This window comes from Cheilinus undulatus, linkage group 5 (genome assembly GCF_018320785.1).
Source record: "Cheilinus undulatus linkage group 5, ASM1832078v1, whole genome shotgun sequence".
NCBI lineage: Eukaryota > Metazoa > Chordata > Actinopteri > Labriformes > Labridae > Cheilinus > Cheilinus undulatus.
Window position 1 is genome coordinate 15,230,363 of NC_054869.1, and position 24,797 is coordinate 15,255,159.

Below are 24,797 nucleotides of genomic sequence, written 5' to 3' on the forward strand. Positions count from 1 at the left end.
CCACATAAGAGCCTGTCTAGGATCACGTATAGAAAGATGAGGGCAGTATTTTGAGGTCTACATGTGTTTTTCCTACCAATTAAAATAATAATATTAAAAAAAAAATTATATATACATGGCCTTTGGATGTATATTTTAAAAGACACAAAACAACAAATATCTAAATCATTATACATATTTAAAAAATCTTTCTTGATTATCTATGTAGAAATGCCCAGGAAAAGTCAAATGACTTCAATTTTTTTTTTTTTTTAACTTTTCAAAGTTATCTCGATTTCACATGATTTTAGATAGCCTCACTGGTGAGAGCCCCCTCTTTGTCAGGAAATTTACAAAAATCAATAACAAAATAGATTTAATTAAAAAAAATATAGGATTCTATCATGATTATCTGGTCTGATTCCATGTGGCAGCCATTTGTAAAATTATTTTGTTTGCTGTGAAAAAAAAAAAAATGCATTTTACATTTCTTCCCCGTGTCTAACACCAGTGACTCCAATGTATGGATACAAAAATGCAATGAATTCAGAAAGTATTCAGAGCCCCATCATTTTTCTTATGTTGCAGCCTGGCGCTACAGTCGTTTACATTCATTTTGTCATTAATCTACACCCAGTACTCCATCATGACTAACTGAAAACAGAACTTTATAAATTTTTCCAAATTTGTTAAAAATTGAAACTGAAATATCACATTGACATATGTATTCAGACACTTTGCAAAACCACTTAGAATTTAGCTCAGGTTCCTCCCATTTCTCTTGATCATGGCTATAATGTTTCTACACCTTGAATGGAGTCCACTTGTGGTAAACTAAATGAATTTGACATAATTTGAAAGGCACACACCTCTCTGCAAAATGCATGAAAGCCTGCTTGGTGTTTGCAAAATCTACTACAGGATGACTTCAAAAAAGGTGTAGAAACATTTCAGCAATGATGAAGAGAAATTGGAGGAACCCTAGTTCAAATTCAAGTGTTGTTCAAGTGTGGGTCTGGATACTTATGTCAATGATATATTTCAGTTTTTTTATTTTAGTAAATTTGCAAAAAAATTCTACAATTCTGTTTTCACTTACTTGTGATCAGGTACTGAGTGCATTTTTTTTTACGGAGAAAATGAAAGATAATTGTCTTTTTTACATACAAAAATAAGGAAATAAAATTCAATCTGTTCCTACAAAGCCACAAGAAGTAAAACAGATTAGAATAACAAAAGATTTTTATTCACACATATACATTCATCTACAGCTTTTTCAAGTAATTTCAAATATAGAGAAAAAAGAACAGAAATCTGGCACATCATCCACCCTTCAAACCTTAATAGGTCAGTTACACAGAAAAATAAATTCCTGTTTGTTTATAGTGTATTTTAATCCAGCCACTCTGAAAACAAAATCCCCAAAACAATGGCTTCAGATCTGCATTTCATGTATGGCTCCAGAGGGAAAGTCCACAGCAATGGTAATTATCACAACCCACCACAAGTGCATCCACTTATCATCTCTACAAGCATCAAGCACTGCTCTCCAGCAGAGCCTCAAAGTCCGGGGAGCAAACCATTTTGTGTTTGACATTCCCCAATACAGTCAAATCACCTGTTCTTCCTTCTGTGCCAATAGAGACCAACTCCTGTGAAAGTATAAATGAGGAGAAAAACATGTCAGAAATTATAAGAATTGTGATTCTATGGTAAGATACAGAGAAATATACTATTATCAAACCTGCAGGAAAGAGCATGATGTTCCTAGAGACACATCGAGTGTCACTTGTCCCAGGATGAGCTGTACACGGCCAGACTTGCGCACCAGCATTTTTCCTATGAGGCCCTCCCGTAGGTCTTTCAGACTGCAGCAGCTCTCTTCTGCTTCCTCCTCCTGGTGTAAATAAAAATGCCAGTTATAGACATTAACTCATCATAATAATAATTTATTATTTACTATCATTAAAGGGATAGTTCTGATTTTATGAAAGTGAGGTTGCAAGAGGTTCTTGGCAATAGAATGTCTATTATGTATAGTAGATGACCAGGAATCCAGCTGCAATATGTACACAGAAGGGAAAAGGCAGATCATGACCCTTCGAGCATGAAAGCCAGACCACATACGACCAAACTTGGCCACCCAAAAAGAGGTGGGACTAGCAAACATACCTGAAGCCGTCAAACTAGCAGCATCAGGAAATTAGTCTGCTAGTCTGCTTTCATATTAGTAAATTCTGTGCCTTACAGTCAGGCAGGGCTTTTCTTCATGTCTTTTTTTTTTTTAACTCAAAGAACCCTGGTCTACAAATCAAACTCATCCCTTTAACATGTAGATCAACACTTTTTTCTACCTGAGTTTCTGTTTTCAAAAGCACAGACTGTCCATCCTCAGACTGCACCTCTGTTTTCACAGGCCTGTGCTCTTTGGTGGGGGGCTGACCGGGCAGCGAGTCCGGCAGCTGCATGAAGAACAGCTCCTCCCCTTTGCTCAGACTCCACCTGTGCAGTAGGTCAGGCAGGACTTCAGGCTCAGGGAGAGGTGGAGGTCTGAACGCGGCCTCTGACTTCTTTATATCAACCTCCATTGGCTCCTTCTTCACTGAGGAGAGAAAGACAAATGTTGGAAACATCTGGGTATTTCCAAACCTTCTATTTTTAACTACAATACTGACACTGGACAACAAAGTACAAGGACTAAAAATTACCTTCAACAGCAGCTTCCATGGGTTCACCATCCTCGTCCATCTTCTCTATTTTAACAGCGGGCGTACTAAACTCCTCCTTGAATCCCCAGCCTGACACAGCGAGGGGGAGCTGGACGGGGCAGCTGCTCTGCTCGCTCCTCAGGAAGGGATCGTCTATAAACTGGAGAAAGCCACAGGGACGGACAGTTTGACAATGGAAATTTAAACTATTAAAAGTATCTGTCAAAATCATTCATTTTTATTGATTTTTAGCCACTGCTATGATTAAAAGCAGTTACACTGCTGTTGCGAAGATCTATATCTGGCAAGCATACATACAACTTGTCTTAAACTCTGCTGTTTGAAGGATGCATAGCAGTGTGGGTGCTCATATATTTTAAGTTATTCACATTTTATTACTGATATGAAAGTTTTCGAACTCCGAGGAACTGTTAATGCACTAAATTTAGCCAACAACTGGAAGATGTGGTTGCTCAGTAAAAATAAAACTGTTTATGTACTGTGTCAGTCTTTCAGAGTTCATGCATTGTTGTTATATTGCATGACTTTGTCTTTATATTTCACTGCTTGTCTGTGTGAACATGCTATGATTAAAAATTGTGATTGCTTATTAAGTTTGTACGCCATTAGCCGTTCTCTGCTACCAATAATGACTTTACATGAAATAGCTCATTTTCTACAATTTTGGATTGCCAGGCAGGTAATAAAAAACCATTATGATTTAATTTGGACTGTTTTATAACAGGTTAAAAAAAGATCCTGATAGAAGTTCAATAAAAAATACTAACAACTAAAACAGCCTTACGTTGTCTCGTTCCAGACTTCGCAGAATCTCTTTGGTCTCCTCCTCAGTCTCTCTCTTCTCCTTTTTGATATTTATGATGGGTGAGGGTCCCATGCTTGGGGCTTCTCTCTCGTCATCATATCCACCTGTGAGGGATGCACAAGACTCACTTTTACAAAAGAATAACATTCATATTTACATGTGTGACTAAAACAAAGAACAGCAGGGAGCAGTGCATAGGGAGTAGTTACCAGCTAAGGTCTTACCTCTCTTCTTCATCATCATCTCTGCAGGCCCCTGTTCAAAAATAGAGTGGGACTGGATCATCTCTCCGCGACCTCGGCCCCTGCCTCTTTCTCTGGGGCCTCGACCTCGACCCTCATCTTTCCTCTCTCTCCTCTGACTGGTTTCAACCTTTGGGCTGAATGGCACACACAGTTATAGGTTGATATTCAGAAAAACACATTTCTGTGGTGTATTTACATTCTGGTAACATCGACTATGGACCTACTCTTCTTTGACTTTTCGGCCGATGATGTTGGGTGTGAACGTTTTCTAGAGCAGAAAAACAAAGCAAGTAAAGTAAGAAAACAGTTTCAAAAATTGGGCAAAATTAATTCCTGAGATTTAGGGGTGCATTGTAGCATTTCTTGGACTAGAATTAAATTACCTTCTTTACCCCTCCCAGGGTGAGGTCTCTGGACCTCATAGCGGGGAGGCGGCCAGGAGTCATGGCTCCACCTGGTCGCCGACCCATCAGCAGTCCCGCATTACTTCCTCCAGGGGTCGGCACACGTTGACCAGCAGGGTCACTTGAACCTGAATCTGCCATCCTAGACTGAGGACATATAAACAAATGATTTCAGACCATGTTCATACGTTACTGGTTAATAGCATTATAATGACACAGCCAAACAGACACAAAATAAACACTCAAAATCACCATGAAATACTTTTTTTAAAACTTTCAACTGAGGTGGTTTTGGATTTCGGTGATACAAAGTCTTTTGCAGTCTTTGTACCAAACGTATGTTTTTCTTTAACAAAGTTGTGAACTCAAAGTTTCCAGTAACATTTGACTTACTGTTTAGAAATACTATAAGAGAGGGGGATTCATAACGTATCATCTGGTGCAGTGGTTCCCAACCCGGGTGGGGGGGCTGTCTGCGCTGACGTCAAAATAAGATGTGCATATATTTTTTAAAAATCCTTGGAAAAATAATGCATGGAAGTGTATAAGGGTCATCATAAAAGATAAAAAGAATAAAATATCTTACACTTTTCAGGAAAAAAACACAACTTTTTAGATTATAAAGTTGTATATTTACAGGAAACCAAACTCAGAAAATTACTGACATTATAAACTCAAAAATCTCAAGTTTTTCAGACATAATTTTAATTTCGATTGTAAAGTCAAAAGTTTACTAGAAACCAAGCTGAAAACACCGTGTGGATAACCTCAGTTTACATAAATGTCTCTTCTAATTTCAGATGATAGTAATAATCTATTCTGGGCTTGGACCACAAATATTTCCTTACTGATCAGGTAACGTGAGAGGTATCACTTAACTATGTTCTCAACTACAGGACGAGGGAAAAAGCTTAATATGGTAGGATTTTCTTCCACGCTATCTGCTATTTTAAACTTTATTATTTAAAAATTCTACATTTTGGTTCACATAAATGTACAACTTTTAAAGTGAAAAAAATCAGAGTTTTTCTCTCATGAATCCATCACTTTATAAAATAGAAGTTTTCATTTTTTCAAATAAAAAGATGCTTTTTTTAGTGGCTTAATATACCACAATAATAAGAAATCATTTCTACAGATATTTTAGCAAGAACCTATTAAACAAGTAGGCCTACCATGTTGGGATTTTGTCCATAAAAAATAGCAGTTTGAGTTTTCAGATTGGGTCCTCTGTGGTTTACTTTTTCTTAGATATGACTAAAGGGGACCCTGAGGAAAAATGGCTGGGAGCCACTGATCTAGTGAAAACAGTAAACTTGACTCCATTTAAAGAAAACTTTGAATCAGCTATTTGAGTTTGACATTAGAAACTTTTGACATTATTATACTCTGTATAAATGAAGTTAATTTTTAAATATCATACATCTTTAACTCTGACAGCTTTAGGCTTATTTTAAAGCATACCAAGAACTAAAAAGTCCCTGTGCTGTGTTAAATTTCCTTCAGTGTTACATTCAACTAAAATCATCGTGAGCATTTGTTTATACTGTTCTCTAAGAGGCAGATTGCTGGATTGCCAGTGATTGCTGTATGAACTAGTGCTCCTATGCTAACATCAAAATATTTTTTGGTTTTCTGTTGTTTTCTAAGTATACGAAATAAGAAATAAGTCTACGTTTGTCTAAAAAGACAAAGGTATAGTAAATTTTAAACGAAGTTATTTGCGCAGTATTTTTAAAAATGCACATCTGAATGAAGCTCACTGTGCTTCAAACATCAAATCAACAAAGCAGATAACAAGGAGATAAGCTTAAAAGTCTACCTCTTTTAAAAACAATTACTTCCTCGAAGTAAAAAACAATACCCTTCTTCAAGAACAGATAACTCACCTTATTTAATTTATTATTGTTTAATCTATCATTTATTTTTTTAAATTATTGTCATTATTATATTTTCTATTTTTGTATAGGCCTCTGTTGTTCCATGACAGCAAAGCTTTCGTGACATTAGCAACCGGCAAACATTTTAAAATAACAACCCAAAAGTATTAATTTATCCTTTATCCGTACGGTGGCTCCTGATATTTAATAAATTTGCATCTAAATCGTTCAGCAACACGTGGCTAAATCAAAACATGAGTACAAGTATATAACACATGAAAAACGTAAAACCCGTCCGCAATAATTTCAGAAATCCTGAGCTCCTACGGATACTCACTTTAAAGATCCCTCGGATGCCCTGTTTAAAGATCAACCCCAAACCTGAACAAGAAAAGTCATTGCAAGTTGTTTAATGAGACTACCGTCTCTAATATTGCATGACGCAAGTCGCCATGACACTTTCCATGTACAGAACTTCTTCCTGAGGTTAATAGGCGGTTAGCTGACAACGACATGGGGAATTTCCGCCACCTACTGGTGTGGAGTAGGGATCAGAATATCTACGAATACCTCTTTTACTAAATAATAATAATAATAATAATAATAATAATAATAATAACACTTTCTCAGTTTTGTTATATTGCAGCCTGATGCTACAGTCTATTAAATACAATGTTTTTATATAAATATAATTTCTTTGACACAAGTACTCACACCCTTTGCAAAAAACACTTGAAATTTAGCTCAAGTGCCTTCCATTTCTCTGGATTTTTGCTGAGATGTTTCTACACCTTGATTGGAGTCCACCTGTGGTAAAACAAACTGATTACACATGATTCAGAAAGGCTCACACCTCTCTATAGAAGACCTCACAGCTGACAATGCATATCAGATCAAAAACCAAGCCATGAGGCCAAAGGAACTGCTTGCAGAGCTCAGAAACAGGATTGTTACAAAGCACAGATCTCAGGAAGGCTTCCAAAAAAAAAAAAAAAAAATCTGCAGCACAGAAGGTTCCTGAGAGCACAGTGGCCTCCATGTTTCTCAAATGGAAGAAGCTTGGCAAAAGCAGGAGCTGATCGCCCAGCCAAACTGAGCAATGGGGGGAGAAAGGCCTTAGTACGAGAGGTGACCAAGAACCTGATCATCCCTTTAACTGAGCTCCAGAGATCCTGTGTGGACATGGGACAAAGTTCCAGGACAACCATCAGTGCAGCCCTCCTCTGACTTGGGCTTTATAGCAGAGTGTCCAGATGGGAGCCTCTGCTTAGTGCAAAACACATGAAAGCCTGCTTGGAGTTGGAAAAGCACCCAAACTGGAACAAGATTCTGTGGTCTCATGAAACCAAGTAAGAACTGTTTGGCCTCAACCCTAAACATTAAGTCTGGAGGAAACCTGGTACCACTCATGCACAATAACATCTCAACAGTAGTGGTGGCAGCATCATGCTGTGGGGGTGCTTTTCAGTGGCAGGGACTGGGAGACCGGTCAGGGTACACATCCAAGACACTACAGGAGACAACTATGTAAATGTCCTAGTGGCCCTGACTTGAACCCTATCAAACATCTCTGGAGAGACCTGAACATGTCTATCCTCCAATCCAACTTGACTGAGAGAGAGAGAGAGAGGAAAGAAAGTGGCAAAAAAATCACCAATCCAGGTTTTCAGAATTTGTGGCATCGTATTCAAAAAGACCTGAGGCTGTAACTGCTGCCAAAGGTGCTTCAACTAAGCACTGAGTAGAGTCTGAATGCTTATGTCAATGCAATTTGCAAAAATTTGTAAAATTCTGTGTTCACTTTGTCACGATGGGCTACTGAGTATAGATTAATGAGAGGAAAAAATGAACTTAAATAACAGTAGCATCAAGCTGCAACATAACATAATTGAAAAAGTCAATGGGGTCTATATACTTTCTGGATGCACTGTTTGTTTATAGGCACACATTTCTGATTTTGCTTTGCAGGGTCTTTGTAATATTTATCCAGTTGTGTTGCTACAGTCAGGTTGTGTTTGCACAAAAAAACACCGAGCAACTTTTGTTAACATTGCACCATTTTCGTGTGATATTAAGTCAGCATTAAGGTTGTGAAATGTTTGAATAAAAGACCAAAAAGATTCACATGAATAATAAATATGATGGCTAAAAAAGTCTGTATAAACATGAATAGAAACATGTTGTTCTGGTACCATCCTGCATCCGCAGCCTCAGGAACAAGAGGGAGAAATAAATCTCTGCTCCTGGCTGTTTCTAACTACTTTGTTGCCCCGGGCCAGACATCCTCTCCACCCTGATGATGTCTGGTGTTGCTGATAATGGCCTGAGCTCGGGGTTTGTCTCCTTTAGTCCTCACACTGTTCTTGTAAAATGTTAAAAAATGCTAATGGTTTAGGCAGATGAAATACAAGCGGATATCACATCAGAAATAGTTTATGTAAATGGGGCAGCATCCTCTTTTTAACTGACTCAGCCGGCCCTCCTCTAACGCAGACTATTCCCACCTCTGGAGCTGTGAGGGTTATTTGGATGGAGGCACAGCGTCATGGCATGACTAATGATGGATGATTGCAATTTAATTACACTCTGAGGGTATCACTTATCTGTGTCTGGCTAGGAAGAAATGAAGCTTTTCAATACAGTTCACAGTCTGTGGAATTATAGCAATAAATCTATGTCATTTTACAAATATGATGTTGTGAGAGGAGTTCATCCAGTCTTGCCCACGCCTTTTGTTTTATCATCAGATTAGGGGCGATAATCTGGGTGGGGTCTCTTTAATCTCTAATGAAATCCTAAATGAAGTTGACCCCCCCCTCCCTGAGGTTGAAACAGTAGAAAAACATCCCTTTAAAAAAATGAATGCCAGTGGAAATCTGCTTACTCTGGACTTACAGAGACCTCCCTCGCTTCGGGATTGGCTGAGGGGCTCGATGGCCCATGGAGTTTAGTCCATATGGCATAACAGTTGGCACATGTATATTTTTTGAGGTCTTGATGGTGCTCTATGGAAAGCACTGGGGCATCAATCAGCGTAATCTCTTCTGAATCCTCTGCATCCACTGGAGCGTGTAAAAAATGCCTCATTTAGTTCCTCTCATGTGCAAAGAGTCTCATATCTAAGAGGTGACAAGCAGCAAAGTGTTCAGTCTACATGAGAGTGAGTGGATATTAGTGCCCTAAAGGGAGACTTAGTGGGATGTGATGTGTATGATTGACCAAAGGAGAGCATGATGCTGACAAGGTCAACTGAGTGTCTCACTCTGGACACTTGGACAATTCATGCATTTGGCTTTTTTTAAAGGTTTTAATTCACCTCATGTGGCTGCGTACATGAGTCAAATAAACATCATCCTCAGAGCCCGGAGCAGAATGGGAGAGATTCAGAGAGAGAGAGGGAGGAAGAGAGAAAGAGGGAGGGAGGGGAGGAGGGTTAGAGTGTTTGTGTGACACAGAGAGTGAAACAGACGGAGAGAAGAAGAAGAAGAGAGAGAGGAGCCTGTGTGTTCGTTTCACCTCCTAATCAGTTTTCCTAGGGGATCTATCATCAGCAGCAGCACAGGAGGCGACGACAAAAGGGGGAATATTACAATTCAAGCCAGCTGAAATCTCTCTTATCAGGAATCTGAGCATCACAAGTAAGTAAAGACTTCATATCATGATTTATAGCTGTGAAGTTGTGGATGTAAAGTAAATGCATGACTTTTCTTGCATGTTCTCTTTGCTCTGCTTCACCATCCCACTGATTTCCTTAAATGTGAAACAGTGTGGACATTTTTCTACAGCAGCATTGACTGGTCCATGTGATGTGATTGGTGCTTTTTCCCCCTAATATTTCACGCTTGGTTTAATTGTGCAGCGTGTCAAACTGTATTAGTCACACAATGTCTCAGCTTATTTGTCAAACTTTGCACAATATTTCTAAGTGTTTCATGCAATAAAATGACAATTTGAGTGTCTTTATTTGAAACCCAAACTGAGGAAATCATGCCTTTTCTTCTTCCATAGTGCAGCTTTTGAAATGTGCTTTAAAGTCTTCTCCTTGGAGGAGGAAACATGACTTTGAAGCGCAGAGTTGCTCTCTGTGCCCTGCTCCATATGCATGAAAGCAGCAGCTTCTTTCATGATGCTGTCACACAGACAAAACAACATCTTTGTGGTGTGAGAATAGTAACTGAGCGATGACACACTTGCAGATAAATGATGTGAGTCTGCTGTGATTACAAGTTAGACCCAGTTGCATGATTAGGAGAAGCAAAGCCAGTTTTCCTGCAGATTTAATTGGCTGATACTCCTCTCTACAGGATGATTTATACATGAGGGAGATGGGATTGTGTGAATGAACCTGCCGTTGAACCGTGCTCACGTGTTCAATCAGAAAGTGGAACACACAATGAAACATAGAGGGGGTTTTGACGACTTGTCCTGCGAGATTCCCCCCATTTTGCCCCAGTTTCCTCCTCTGAAAGAGACACCGTGGAAATGAGAGCAGCAGCTGGATAAAACAGACGCGTGGAAACACACGTGCGTGATGCAACAGACAATCTCTCCCCACTGGCCCCCCGTGTGAAAGAGCTAACGCACAAATTTCACAGTTCACAGCCTTTAATGAGCTGCTGCAGCCTGTCCATCACGCTGACGGGAAGATACCTTAACAGACCTCAGACTGAGACACTGACACCACAGCAGCAGTCGGAATCTGTAGGATCACACAGAGCAAAGAAAGAGGCTTGTTTGTTGGGTTATTTTTAGGCACATCTGTGATTTAGCATATGCACAGTTGGGGGGGGGGGGCAGCTTTAATAAAGAAAAGGTGCAGCATGCAACATAAAGGAGAGCACTTTTTACTTAAGGAGGAGACTTTAGCAACATTAAAATGGGCAAACTTGTGCATTAAATCTCATAGCAAAAGCAGGAGGCCGCAGAGACTTTATGTGAGGAGAGGTGACAGCTAATCAGACACAAACACACTCTGACCATCAGCTCTGCTCTCAAGGCTGTGTGCAGCCGCCTGGATCAAACCACTGATGGCCAACTAAGGAAATGTGAACATCCATCACCTGCAGGTTAAACCTGCTTAACCTCCAGAGACCCAAGCTTTCATTTGTTAAGCATTTTTGATATCTCCTGTAATAAGCGGGGCAATCACTGTTAATCGAGTTAATCACAATTAATCAGGGACCACAATTAGTGTGATCATTTTTTCTAATCGCCATTAATCTCATGCTTTATTGTCCCTTTCAGCACACTTTGGTTAATCCACATCAGCGTCTTCCTGCATCCACAGTGATGTAAAATAAACTTTAACTAACCCACAGACAGCTGAATGGACAAGTCAAAAGTCACTTGAACCTTAATTTATCAAACATTTACCTTTTTACTATTCCCTTATTCCCTTTAAGATCCATATCAAGTTCCTTTTTTCTGTGGTTAAGTCCATGTTAAAGTCTTGGATCTGCCTCTAAAAGCAGATCTGTATCCAAACATGAAGTCAGTTACCCTTAGTTCAACATAGTATTATGAAAATTATATGAAAACAGCTCTATAAGGAAAATAGTGGCATTTTAAAATGTGATAAAAGGGGTGCGATTAATTGCTATCAACTACAGGAATTCTGAGATGAATTGCAATTAAAAATTTAAATCTTTTGACAGCCCTAATAATATCGAAACACTGTGTCTCAACAAGAAGTTAAAAAGGATGTCCTCATATGAGGACAGTGGGTCTATGTTACTGTACAACAGTAAAGACACCATTGTGTAACACAATAGGGACAATTGTACCAAACTGGTGCAAATACAGAGTTGGGAATTCCCTTAAAGAAAAAAGCACTTATTTTCTTCCATTTATACCTGCGTATTGTTAACAATCAGGGTACACATTTCTGCATTATTTTCTACTGAAACTTTTCTTTATATTTTTTTCATCTTTCAAATTTATCACTAGTAAAGCAAAAAAATAATTATGAGAAATAAAAATGATTGTTTTCGATTTTGTTTTAATCTAAATACAGAATAAATCTATTGAAAAAAATCAGTTTTTTCTCCATTTGTAATCATATCTTTTTTAAAAAGGCATATATTTATTTGAACTGATTTCAAAGTTAAGGATTAATTTGTTTTAAACCACATTTAACTAAAAAAGTCAAACATCACAATTAACTATTCCAATTTTTCTATTTTTGAGAAATGATGCAGTTATGTGGGCACTCATTCAGTGGTGACAGCAGTGTTATGGTAAAAAAAAAAAAAAAAAAGAAATCCATAAAATCATTTTTTTTTCTTAAAAAATTATATATATATATGTATATATATACACACATTTATACATATATAATGTTTCATGAAAAAGGGCAAAATATTACCAAAAATGCTAGATTTAACCAAATTTTTTTCAGTTTTTTCAGTTTGCTTTTGGACCACAGATTGCACCATTGTGGTAGAGTGACCCACATACAACTAACACCTATATAAGGCTGTTCCTCAAAATAAAAAGTCAATAATACATCATGTCTCCTGGATGTCCTTTTATGTCTGCAGAAACATGTTTTTGAACATGGCTGTGTAAAAATAATTGAGATAGCTCAGAGTTTTCTCTTTCTACTGCATCCATTTATCTTTCTGCTCTTGGCAGAGAAATCTTCCCTGCAGAGGTTTCCCACACACACAAAAAAAATCAGTGTGTACTGATTTGTACCATATGCAATAAGCATTTAGACTCAATTGAACTAGTGAATTGTGTCTTTTCCAAAATCTGCCCAAGCTATTTTTCCTTATTTTTACATCTGAAAAAAGTCCCAATGTCCTCATATGAGTGCTTCCTGTTTAGCAGTGTTGTAGCTTGTTACTGTTGATAAAACTTTTGAATACAGATATGTCAACCTACAAACATTATCAAGCATAAATGAACAATTCTACATCATACAATTTTAAGAGATTTTTCTATGTTGATCAGTCATGATCATGTTGAGAGTGGCTACAGAGCATTTTAGTTTGAATGGTGGCCATCTTTAATGGATACTGATTATTGTATTGTGCTTTTGTGACCTAACAATAGCAGACAAAGTGTCCACAATTGAGGCCTACAGGTCTAAGCTCAGCTAAATTAAGAGTAATGGTGCAGGGAACCCATCGTGTAATGTCCTCCTACGAGGATGCTTGGGCAGAAATAAGAGGCTAAACCTCCCATTTCTGCCCAAACAACACAAAAGCTGCTGGAAGATTTCCCCTGAGCTGCAGGGCGCTAACTCTGCTCAGCTGTTTTTGAAATGTTAGCTCTAAAATGAGGTGTTTAAAAAGTTACCTGTACTTTAAATTGGTGCTGAGGGTGCAGCTGCTTTATTGTCTCCATCCTTGAGAGCGATCCAGGATAAGAAGATAGAGGGAGGATGCAGACGTGTGGTTGCTGGGAGACTGCTGTAGGTGGATTATGAAATGTGCGAGGAAAGCAGAGGCCAGTCACTCAGCTGGGAGAGCAGCGAGTTGTGTAATGATGGGAAATGTCACTTAAGGCCAATAAAAGTGGGGGAGGAGGGTGGAAAAGAGCATGGCGTTGAGTTAAAAAAAAAAAAAAAAAAACTTAAATGAAAGGTTAATTGGATTCTGTCAGAGGAGGGTGTCTCTGAACTCTCTGAGTGTTTGCTTTGTAGATCTTCGTGGCACACTTTAATCCCTGTTACCAGATGTTGCCAGCACTGATATTACAGTCCCAGATTACACTCCAGCCTAACTCTCATTTTTTTAATCTCTTGGTTTAAAGGCAGAAGACCCAAAATGGACGCCCCTCTCTCCATCCCCTGCAACATCCAGATCTGTGAGGTCACCTGTGATTCCTTCCGCATCATGTGGGATATGACGCCAGAGGACACGGCCAGAGCCACTCACTTCTTCATTGACCTGAGCCGCAAAGACAGCCGGGACCCCAACCGCTTTAAACACAGGGTCTGTCGATCTGAAACTCGAGCATCACCTTGTTTTTCCTCCTTTAACCTTTCCCTTTATTTCCCACTAATGCATCACCTGCTGTGCTCTCTGTGTTCATACTCCACTACACCCTTTCAAAATAAGACCAGACAGCCTAAACGAGACGGCTTTTATTTCAGTCTTGGAGGATTAGCAGATGTGTCGAACTACTTTATGAAATTCTGCTTTAGACTGAACACAGAGAACAGCGGTTATGCCCTCTCAGTCACATTCAATACAGGCGAAGAGGGAAAATGAGTCAAGTCAATGGCTTCAGGCCAGTGAGTCACTTCTACATTGTTTCCTTTTATGGGGGACAAAAACTGACAAATTCTTCTGCAGCAAAGAACGGTTTTCATGTTAGCAAATGCCATGCATCACATACATGAATAAGCAATGCAAAGAGCTGCATGCAATACATTTAGCTACCAGCTTCTTTTCATGTGTGATGCTGAAATCTGCAGATTAACTACATCTCTGGCATGGCAAACATACAGTATATTCATGTTATAATAGGTCTTTATCTAATCTGATTAATGGCTAAAGGGATGGTCACCACATTGGAGCAGCAGGCTAGAATATCTGGACAAATTGATTTGATGGATTGCCATATGATGATGTACAGACATTCGTTGTTATCAGTAAAGCCCAGTTGGCTTTGATGATCCAGATGTTTTTATCTGACATTTTTAGCTTTACATGAGATGAGTCAGCCATAAGATAGGTATGAGAAATAAGCACATGGTCCCATCAGGATGAACTGTAAAAACTTTGGTGATCCTCTAAGACTGGTAACACACTAGATCAGTGGTTCTCAACTGGTGGGTCAGGGCCTAAAAGTGGGTCAAGGACATGTGATGGGAATTAAAAATGGTGGAGCAAAAACTCTATGTTGCACAACTATTTTAGGGAGTAATAGAGAGGAGGTAATGCATTGCCAGTTGTCATCCACCATCAAAGATGAAAGAAGTAAATGTGTAGAGATTAATTTTATGCTACCATTTTAACAAAGCATGTCATAGATATGACACACAAATACATAAATAAATAAATAAATATGGGATCTGTTTTAGGACAAATGGGACTAAAGTGAGTTTTGCAGGCATTAAAAAGACATAAAGTGATGTTTTGTATGTGAGGTCCAAACTGCATCATTTATATATATGTAAGGTCACAAGTTATCATCATAAAAGGTAGAGGTCAGTCCTGAGGCTTGGCTGCAGATGTCAGACACCCCTAGCTCCCCTTGCAGACCATACTGCACTATAGAAACGAATATGAAAGATAAAACTGCTAAGTAACAGCTTTTTTGAGTTGAGAAGCCCAACTTAATACTTCATGTTGCCATGTAGTTCACTTGCTCATAGCTAAAAATGTCGAGTTAGCATATCATTTAGTAGACATATGTGTATTTCAGTTGGCTCAATTTAAGTAGACTAGTTATGCCAGCTATTTCCCCCCGAAAAATGTTGGCTCAACCCAAATCTGTATGTTCACCTTATATGCATCAAAAGTGAACCTAATAATTTTTTTCACTGAGCATTACTTTAGTTGAATTTTTTTAGTGTGACAGATGCCTTTATTTGATCACAAGTGATATAATTTGCTGGTACAAGATATTACCATTTGTCAGTAACATTCATGAAACAACTACTAACATTACAGACTAAGCAACATTTCATTAACAAAAGAGTAAAAGCCTGGGGTTAAATTGTGTATCGACCTGTTTTAGAAGTAGTTAAACAAACAGTGGCTAGTTTCATTTTTTTTTTTAGCTAAAGCTAAAGTTAAAGCTAACAAAGCTATGCTAGCTATGTAGTTAACATTACATAATCCAATGTAGCTATGTAAGCATAAGCTTTAGCAACATGAGCTTTGTAAAATGTAGCTAAAGCTAACGTTAACATAGCTTCTCTAGAAAATTCGTAATTTGCTAGTTCAACGTATTTACAGTTTTAGATGTATTTTTTAAATGGAACTTTGTCCATAAACAATGTATGGCAGTTACATTTATGAAATAACCACAAATACTACAGACCAAGCAACATTTCATAAATAAAATGGTCAGAGGTCTAACCCTGGATTAAATTATGTATAGACCTGTTGAAGAAGTAGTTAAGCAAAAAGTGGCTTGCTTTAGCTTTGCTAGCTTTAGCTAAAGCTAACATAGCTACAGCAGCTACATAATTAGCATTACATAAGACAAAGTAGTTGTGTTAGCTTAAGCATAACCCTAAAAAATGTAGCTTAAGCTGATGTAGCCGTGCAGGTGATGTAGCTACGCAGCTAAGACTAAAGCAGGCAAAGCATAACCTAACATAGCTTCATTAGCAAATTTAGAATTTGTCAGTACAACATATTAACAGTTTTAGATATTTATTTTAAATCTAACTTCATTCATAAACAAAGTTTTTCAGTTACATTCATGAAATAATAAACATTACAGACTAAGCAACATTTCATAAATAAAACAGAGAAAAAGTTCTAAGATCTAGTCGGTATTTAAGCAAATGGTGGCTTGTTTTAGCTTTTTCAGCTTAACTAAGGCTAACATAGCTATGCTACATAATTAACATTACATAAGCCAGTTTAGCTATGCGAGCTTTAGCAACTTGAGCTTTAGAAAATGTAACTAAATCTGACGTAGCTACATGGGTAATGTAACTTCACAACTAAATCAAGCATAGTATGAGCTAACATATAATCTATGTAGCTTATGTAGCTAATGTAGCTTTGTCAGGAGTAAGACAGCTCCTCAACAGCCATGGGTGTTAACAATGACACATTGACAACACTAAACGCTGATAACCACGTTTATGAGCTAAAAGAGAAAGAACCTCTTTGTTGTTAAATCTAATTCTGAAGAATAGTTATACAAGGTCACTGATTAAAGGCATTTAGACAGTCAAAATTTCCTGTTTGTTATAGCCTAATAAGATTTAACTTTATTATGAAAATTTTAACTTATTTCTCCCAACTGTATTCCATGCGTATTGTTGAAATTTGGACTTTAGTCTAATGTTTTTGAGTTAAATTTTGTCATTTCCACTTAAACCTCAAAGTGCACAGCATTATTGGCTGTTAAATAAACAAAACAAGCACTTTGCCTGTTTTTCTTGTTGCCTCATAATTAAGTTTGACTTACTCAGGGATCAAACAAAATTTAAAGATAATTTACTATCTTTAATGTATAAAACAGGTGTATACTAGCCCATTTATACCAGCCATCCCATCCTGCTTTACATCAGCACTTTAACATCTTTTTAATTATCATATCAAAATGCCGGTGTAAGCATTTAGCTCAGACGTTGGCATAGCTTTGGGGTACAGAACCTAAGGTAAAATAAAACTTTCTCCTTTCATTGGTTGACTTTCCAAAAGCCATAATATTCTTCACTTCTTCACATTTTCAGCTATTTGATGTCTAAATTTATCTCCAGTAGCTGCAGCCTTACATTTCTGATCTCCCATCTCCTTCAGATTCAAAGTGCTGACTGTAATTACGGTCTATTATTGCAGCTGACATTCAGCAGCTCTTTGTGAAGTCATGCAGGGGTAGGAGTGATTCAGTTGCTCCTGAATTGGTGATATGTTCTCTCTTTCTGAGAGACATGAAGAGGCACAAACAAACTTGCATCAGAGATGTTGCTATGGATATACTGTATGAGCCTCTGCGCCTGTGGTTAATTAGCTGAGCTTCTTAGAGACCTTGGTCAAAACAAAGGCGCCGATTTGATTAGATGTATCCTGGTTACAGCAGCTTGGGCTTCAAGCAGAAGATCACACTAATAAGGCAAAGTTTATGGATGAAAATGGTTGACTAAACAATTGCATTTGCTTTGAAGTGTAGATTAGTCAAACAGGAGCCTGTTATAGCTTTGTGTCCCTGATGTTAGCTCCTTCCTGTTTATCCTCCAGGATGTGCCGACCAAGCTGGTGGCCAAAGCGGTGCCTCTGCCCATGGCGGTGAGGGGACACTGGTTCCTGAGCCCACGGACAGAGTACTGTGTCGCTGTCCAAACTGCTGTGCGGCAGCCCGATGGGGACTACCAGGTGTCAGAATGGAGCCAGGTGGTGGAGTTCTGCACCGGGGGTAGGTTTCATATATAGTAACACTAATGGTGTAATATATAGAGTATGACAGCTCTGACCCGAGTTATACAAGAGAGGGACAAAGAACTGCAGTGTACAGAGGCGACACAAAAAGAAATTCTGTCTCAGCACTGGCTCGTCATTAGCATTTCAAAGCAGTGCAGATTTTGAAAAGATTTCTGAACTCATCAACTTTGCAGACTACGCCGTGGAGCACCTACAGCAGCTCCTAGACAAGGCCAAGGGCTCTGCAGGGAGACTGCTGAAGTTCTCTGTGTTTTATCGAAACCAGCATCCAGAGTACTTTGACCATGCCAGGTCAGTTCTGAATATCTGTCTGTTTATTGTCTGTGAATATCACTTTTCAATGTCACTGTAATCTAAAGCAGAATCTGAAGGACAACTGAATTTGGTTTAATATTTTCAAGTCACTTACCTCTGCTAAAAGGCCTATTCATTTCAAAAGTGACTGGAGCAAAAAGAGAACAGAGCTGGCTAACTTTATTCACCAGTCAGCTCTGAATTGAAGACACCTTTAGGAGAAGAGGTGAAGGACTTAAAGAGCCTAAACTAAATCCATTTGCCTTTTGGATCCAGCTTTGAATGATCTTTTTGTGTATACTTTTAATACCGCAAACACCTTTAAGGAAGAATGCCACTTTGGCGAAGACTTTCTTACTGCTTTAAGTTAAATGAAAAGATTGACATCACTCCATGTTTTGGCTCGATAACTTAGAAAAAAGACTGAAAACTTGGAAACATCTAGCCTGGCTTTTTCTCCATCACCGCTGTTATTTTACACACACTGTAGGTTCAGCATGTAGGCTTCAATTATCACCTGAACATAATGCTTCAGTGTGTTTTTATTTTTTGCCGGTTTGTTAATTAACTGAATTTAACAGTCAGCCCTTCGTCTGCAGCAAGACAATCCAGTTAAAAGGCACCAATGTAAAAAACACTGAATTAAAATGCCTTTGATTGATAAATCAAGAGAATCAAACTTGCAAAGCCAACAGGCTTCCTAAGCAGGGATGAAATTTGCAAGGGTGGCATCCATTACACTTAAGACGCTTGAAGTCACTGAGCTCTTCAGAACGACCCATTTTGTATCACAAATGTTTGCAAATGTAGACTGCATAGCTAGGCACTTGATTTGATACACCTGAATTCAACGGTTCAACAGGTGTGGCCAAATACTTTTGTCCATAGTGCACAGAATTCTGCACTTTACCTGCTGTAAAACATTGAAATAATCTCAGATTTTGCAGTAAGACAAGCACTAATAAATTATTTTTCTACTTTTTTGACAGAGCCATGCTAGCTGTTACCATCAGCTTTCAAAAAGCTAAGCTAACCAGCTGTTTGTCATAGCTTCTGTTTTTAGAGTGCAGACAAAACAGTTACCATTTCTGTTTTCAGCTCACACATTCTCTTCATCTCCAAAAATATCTTGTCACTCTGTCGTATGTTAAACTCTTGTTTGTCTTTTTATCTTGTAGCTCTTATTACAAAAATATCCTGCCACTCTGTAAAACGCAGCTAAAACTCTTTCCTTGTCTTTATACCTTTGATCAGAAGGGAATGGGGAGGCTGGATGCGCCCCGCTCTTAAAGACAGCAGTGGGAGTCATGGTTCTCCGATCAGCGGCAAACTGCACGGAGTCTTCTTTAGCTGCAACACTGAGTTTGACACTGGCCTCCCTCCCAAAGACTCTCCCTACGGTCCGCTTCGTTTCCAGATTCCAGCTGGACACCTGCTGAACCCCAACATCAGCCTGTACTTCGCTGACTTCTACTGCATGTACACGGCGTATCACTATGTGGTGCTGGTGCTGGCCCCTGTTGGCTCAGCAGGAGACACCTTCTGTCGTCCTCGCCTCCCTTTGCTGGACTTGGCCTCCAACCCCTTCCTGACATACACTGAACCTCAGAGACCGGGGGATGAGCCTTTATACTGCCATGCCAGTGATGTCATCCTGGAGGTGCTTTTCACAGAGCCGGTTCACTTGGATCAAGGGAGCGTGGAGCAGATCAGCGGACACCACCAGCTCAAGAGTCTGACCACTGCCAACGCCAAGAAAGACCCGAGCTGCAAAGTGTGCAACATTAGTGTGGGACGCTGAGGGGTATGCTGACTAAAGACGAGATCAGGATGTGTTTAAGCCTACTGAACTGAGAGAGACAGAGTTGCAAAGGACAAAAACAGTAGAGTCCATCATGTGTAGGTCAGTGGAAACAGCACGCCTCTCGGGGTGTGTGCATGCTGCTCCCCTTCTCCCCTCCTGCCTCCACTAGAATAGTGAGTATTTAAAAAGAAGACTTAAACAGTGCAGACGTTAATCATGATCACAGCTGGAAACACCGTTTACATCCATCCACTGCTTAAAAAAACAAATGTGAAGTACATGGTAGGCTTTAGTCGACTTTATTTATTTAGAATTATCTTTCCTCTTTGGTGTTTATGTGGATATTTTTGTATATCTTTTTCAAAAGCTCTTATTTTTTTCTCCTGAAAAAGCGTTTATGTTCAAATTTTGTTGTGCTGGACCATCAGTTTGATGCATCTGATACAAGCCAGATGTGCAAACATGGGGGCATGCCCTTTTTATAAGTTAATGGCTTGGAATATGAAGAGGTATTACAAAATAATTTTCGATGTCTATCCTGAATTGCTCTCTATAAAATCACTGCCAGATGTTCTGTCTTAAAAAACATTTATGATGGCCAAATGTAAGATATTAATATATCTTAGTACATCATAGCTTTCACTAGTTTCAGTGCCCATGTCAAACACTGTAATGCTGCTTAAAGCTTGCAGAAAAAAAACATGCAGAGTGATGATCTCTGACAGCAAACCTCTGCTCTCTAAACAGAGCTGAGCTAAGATTAGCTCAGCTCTCGCTATGGGGCTTGTGTTTGTCCCTGCCTAATAATCTCTGACCTATATGGAAATCCCAGCAATGCCCACAGTGAAAGGGACCTCCTCCCTGGTGCACAAGAGCAATGCAGCCAGTGAAGAGAGGCCAAAATGTACAACGTGGCGAGAGTGTGAGAAAAGAGGGAATCACAGAAAGGTCACTAGTTTGAGTCTGAATGTGAAAGAAAGCTAGCGACACTTTCAGGAGCATAACAACAAAAATAAGAAAAATTAAAACTCATCTCTAGCCACTACTGATGTGTTAAAACAGGGATCAACTCCGGGTTGAATTACGCCCTTTCACATAAATTATTGCCACGGCACAAATGTGAGCTAACACTCACAATGATGCCATAATTCTGTCCATTGTTGTTGTCCCAAAAAGGCTCTCTCTGCCCTCCTGGTAAATACTTTAAGCAGAACTCTATCTTCCTTTTAGCATCCAGCACTTTAGGAATGGTAATGTGGAATTCAAAGATGTCTGTCTGAGGCCCTCCAAAGCGTTTCTGTACATAAGTACAAGGAACATCTCTGTAACTCTGCCAGGAGTCGAAGGTGATACGAACACTGACATCCTTCTGAAAGCTGATGTTTCTGACTCTGACAGTCCCCTCTATGGCTTGATCTGTAACACTGCAGTTCTCCAGGATTACCATGCTCTCTGCCAGCTTGGCTCTGAAGGCCTGAAAATCTGCCGAGGGCTGCGGGAAGCCCATTTTGAGGCGTGTTCCCGGGCAGCAGGTGCTGACTGTGCAGCTGTAGCCATCCTCTGTCATGCCTCCCAAATCCTGCAGCGATGGCAGGAGGTCGAGGTCAGCCTGCTCCTCCTCATCCGAAAACTCACGCACGGCTGTAAGTGACAATCCTTGCGAGTCAGCGAAAACCACGTGTTTGTTCTTGATGGGGAGCAAAACTTCATCATCATCCAGGTCGTCCAGGAGAGTTGGGAGGAGCTGGGTCAGAAAGGCCTGGTGAAAGATGTCGGGAGATAAGTGATCTGAGGCAAGAGGACGGATGCAGGGCCGCTGGGGCTTCAGGATGGGAACCCAAACATGAGGACAGAGTTGTTTACGCTGGTTCAAGCACAGCCTGACAGCGAGCTCGGCAAGTCCAGCTGACTGAGCAGCTGACCTGAGGTCAACCACAGGCAAGAAGCTGGGGAAGAAAAAAAGCAGTCAGTTTGTTTACAATGCAGTTGTAGATCAATTTAGGGCATTTTCACATGAGGCATGATCATTTTGTTCCATGCTCAAACATTATCGCTCACCCCCAAATTTGCCCCGCTGGTCTGCCTTCACTTTCCTAACATCTTTCTGTGCCTGAACCGCTGATTATATACATATAGGTGGCAGGACACACGTAGCTGGTTTTTAAATCCACCAATAAAAAGAAATAAGGAGAAGCAACAATGGCAACCACTCACATAATTGACTGGGCAATTTTTTGACATGTGTGGTCAAAGGGGTCCATCCTGCTACTATGAAGGTTTTTGTAATGCTTGAGACACCAACAACAACCCTCTTTGTACTTCCACCATGCAAAGGGCATACTGGGCAAATGCTGTGGGGATAAAATGCATTAAGACTTGCTTTTGCAACTCTGTTTGCAGGCAAGTACCAAGCATTCAATCACGGTTGCATTCACGTCTTCACCTCAAATCCACCTAAACTTTTAAGTCTGATTTCTACTTCTGCATCAAAGCTACACTGTAGCACACGCCATAGGTCTGCATGACCTAAACCCTATGCAGGGACCCACGCACATATCTGACAGGCACCTCCTCAGAAGTGTAGCGATCTATTGAAACCATGCAGACCACAAGGCAGTTGACTGGTTCGCTGAGTAGCCCTGGTGACTACCAGTCTCTAAGAAAAGTTCCTTGCACTCCAGAGGCGTTTTGCTCCTGACATTCACAAATCTGACCAATCAAAATGCTGGCCTATGGTAGAAGAACTTAAAGAGCTTGTTTATGTTTTTAATCTAATTTTATATAGTCCAGACTGAGACAGGCAGCAAGCAGTCTGACAAGTGCATGAAAACGTAAATGCGCTATGCGCACAGATAGAGCTGTTTTCAAACTAACAGGACTTTAGTCCAACGACAGATCTACCAACAAAGTCCCCTCTCACCACGTAGAACATACGGCTAATCATTGCTCCAGCTCTCTGAAATTACTCCTCTGACCAGCTCATAACACAAACAGATGAGCCAACTCCCTCTCGCAGTGACCCTTGAGTATGCCCTTTATATTATTGTTATGGGCCTATCTCCCAGCCAACTCAGCTGAAAAGAGGCAGCATTGAGAGGCAGAAACCTCATTTTATCTTCTGCTCTAATGTATTTCAGTTTAACAGAGGAAAGTGCAAAACCATCATGTTGCTCCTAATGTGCATATAAAGGCATGCCAAAATTTGCCTCCAAATTATTTGCATTTTTGTGCTGTTTATTCCTGTTGTCCTTAGTGTGCAAAGGCCTTAATGTCTACAGCATGTGTGTATTGTAGCGTGAGATACACGGCTGCAGACAGCAATGCAACTTGTCAATTCTACTCGTTGGCTTTCATAAGTTTCAGATGTGCATTCCCACATCCTTGTTCTTAGTGGCCAAACAAAAGTAAAAAATTCCCCCGTCCTCCACCTCAGCTGATTCAGCAGCTGTACTTTCCATCTCCTCCAGTGTCTCCTCTCCATTGATATCTGCAATACCTGCAGTATAATCAATTGCTGTTTAATATTTATCAGCTCCAACACCAACATAAAATGCTTAGTTTTAGTCATAATCTCCTGCACTAGGACCGGCAAAAATAATACAGCTGGTAGTGATTGAATGGAGTATTGAGGAGTAATGTGGACACATCAATGCATAAGTATAAAGTGGTATCAACAGTGTAGGCCAATACAGCAAAGCTAGGGTGTAGATTTGATGCCCAAGTAAAAACCAGGTTTTATTCTTGCATGCACCTCAATCGGACCAGACTTGACGAGACAGTTTGAGGAGTCTCTGCACTAGGCTTGACCTGAACGTCAGTGAGCAAAATGTCACATTGCTTTCCCCTGTTGGATATCACCATAATCTAGAGGTATAGCGTGCCAAAAACAGAGCAAAAACCTGGCTTGATTCTTGCTAAACTGTTGTTGAAGGTCCATGGCTAATAGCTGAAAGGGGACATGTCGTGGAAGAGGACATGCTCCAGTCAATAAATTGATTCTCCCTCTGTGGAAATATACTGTGACAAGTACAGCAGTCCTGTTTAATAGCTCGACTTAACCGTGCATGTAATGGCACTCACCAAATTCAATACCTATTGATGACCTCAAAGTGTGATAAAAAATGTATTTATGCTGTAAATAAAAAGATGCCAGTATGTGGAATGCATTGAGGGAACAAATCCCAAAATTTCAGCAACATGAAACCAAAAATGTTGCAGTAATTTTAATGTTTTTGGCAAGATTAAAAGTATTTCTATGCTTACTTTGCACTGGTCATAGGCATGTTGGTAACAGTGTGGAGAGATGGGAATGTAGTCCTCAGTGTTTGGCTGAAGCTCTGAAAACAGAAAAAAAAAAATGCAATTTTGCAATTTCAAGTGTAAAGGACAAAAGTCTATTAGGAGAGTAAAATCTTACTTACACACTTCCATGGGCAGCTAGCTGTCGTGTGTAGTCTCAGTTATCCCTTTGCCCGCAGCACAATGTGGCCCTGGATCCTATTTATACTACCTCAGTTAAGATGTCATGTTGTAAACCCTCCTCCTTTTCTCTATGGACCAATCAGCTCAGTCTTTTT

General features: G+C 39.6%; 3 protein-coding genes across 3 annotated transcripts; 1 reads left to right on the plus strand and 2 right to left on the minus strand.

The window, feature by feature from the left end:
• Positions 1-1,209: 1,209 nt before the first annotated feature.
• polr3d (polymerase (RNA) III (DNA directed) polypeptide D) lies at positions 1,210-6,513 on the minus strand. Its single transcript, XM_041787928.1, has 9 exons — positions 6,380-6,513; positions 4,142-4,309; positions 3,983-4,026; positions 3,738-3,892; positions 3,493-3,617; positions 2,688-2,847; positions 2,334-2,581; positions 1,724-1,876; positions 1,210-1,631 (listed from the first exon to the last, which is right to left on the minus strand). The coding sequence occupies exons 2-9, from the start codon at positions 4,301-4,303 to the stop codon at positions 1,515-1,517; spliced, it is 1,164 nt and encodes a 387-aa protein (XP_041643862.1). The 5' UTR covers positions 4,304-4,309; positions 6,380-6,513; the 3' UTR covers positions 1,210-1,514.
• Positions 6,514-9,599: 3,086 nt separating this feature from the next.
• Positions 9,600-20,363, plus strand: LOC121510397 (phytanoyl-CoA hydroxylase-interacting protein). Its single transcript, XM_041788425.1, has 5 exons — positions 9,600-9,680; positions 13,801-13,982; positions 17,922-18,096; positions 18,296-18,413; positions 19,671-20,363. Exons 2-5 carry the CDS (start codon positions 13,815-13,817, stop codon positions 20,215-20,217), a joined length of 1,008 nt encoding a protein of 335 aa, XP_041644359.1. The 5' UTR covers positions 9,600-9,680; positions 13,801-13,814; the 3' UTR covers positions 20,218-20,363.
• Positions 20,364-20,503: 140 nt separating this feature from the next.
• On the minus strand, positions 20,504-24,707 carry zgc:77112 (uncharacterized protein LOC406459 homolog). The gene is made up of 3 exons (XM_041788424.1): positions 24,642-24,707; positions 24,484-24,557; positions 20,504-22,166 (listed from the first exon to the last, which is right to left on the minus strand). The coding sequence occupies exons 2-3, from the start codon at positions 24,501-24,503 to the stop codon at positions 21,302-21,304; spliced, it is 885 nt and encodes a 294-aa protein (XP_041644358.1). The 5' UTR covers positions 24,504-24,557; positions 24,642-24,707; the 3' UTR covers positions 20,504-21,301.
• Between the last annotated feature and the right edge of the window lie 90 nt (positions 24,708-24,797).

Excerpts from the sequence above, each read along its gene's own strand:
- polr3d (XM_041787928.1), bottom strand. The coding sequence starts at position 4,303 with ATGGCAGATTCAGGTTCAAGTGACCCTGCTGGTCAACGTGTGCCGACC. Across the intron at positions 2,582-2,687 it reads CATGGAAGCTGCTGTTGAAG|TGAAGAAGGAGCCAATGGAG; the intron begins GTAATTTTTAGT and ends TTCTCTCCTCAG. Across the intron at positions 1,877-2,333 it reads TTTTGAAAACAGAAACTCAG|GAGGAGGAAGCAGAAGAGAG; the intron begins GTAGAAAAAAGT and ends TATTTACACCAG.
- zgc:77112 (XM_041788424.1), bottom strand. The coding sequence starts at position 24,503 with ATGCCTATGACCAGTGCAAA. Across the intron at positions 22,167-24,483 it reads ATGCCTATGACCAGTGCAAA|CTTCTTGCCTGTGGTTGACC; the intron begins GTAAGCATAGAA and ends TTTCTTCCCCAG.
- LOC121510397 (XM_041788425.1), top strand. The coding sequence starts at position 13,815 with ATGGACGCCCCTCTCTCCATCCCCTGCAACATCCAGATCTGTGAGGTC. Across the intron at positions 13,983-17,921 it reads CCAACCGCTTTAAACACAGG|GATGTGCCGACCAAGCTGGT; the intron begins GTCTGTCGATCT and ends TTTATCCTCCAG. Across the intron at positions 18,414-19,670 it reads GAGTACTTTGACCATGCCAG|AAGGGAATGGGGAGGCTGGA; the intron begins GTCAGTTCTGAA and ends ACCTTTGATCAG.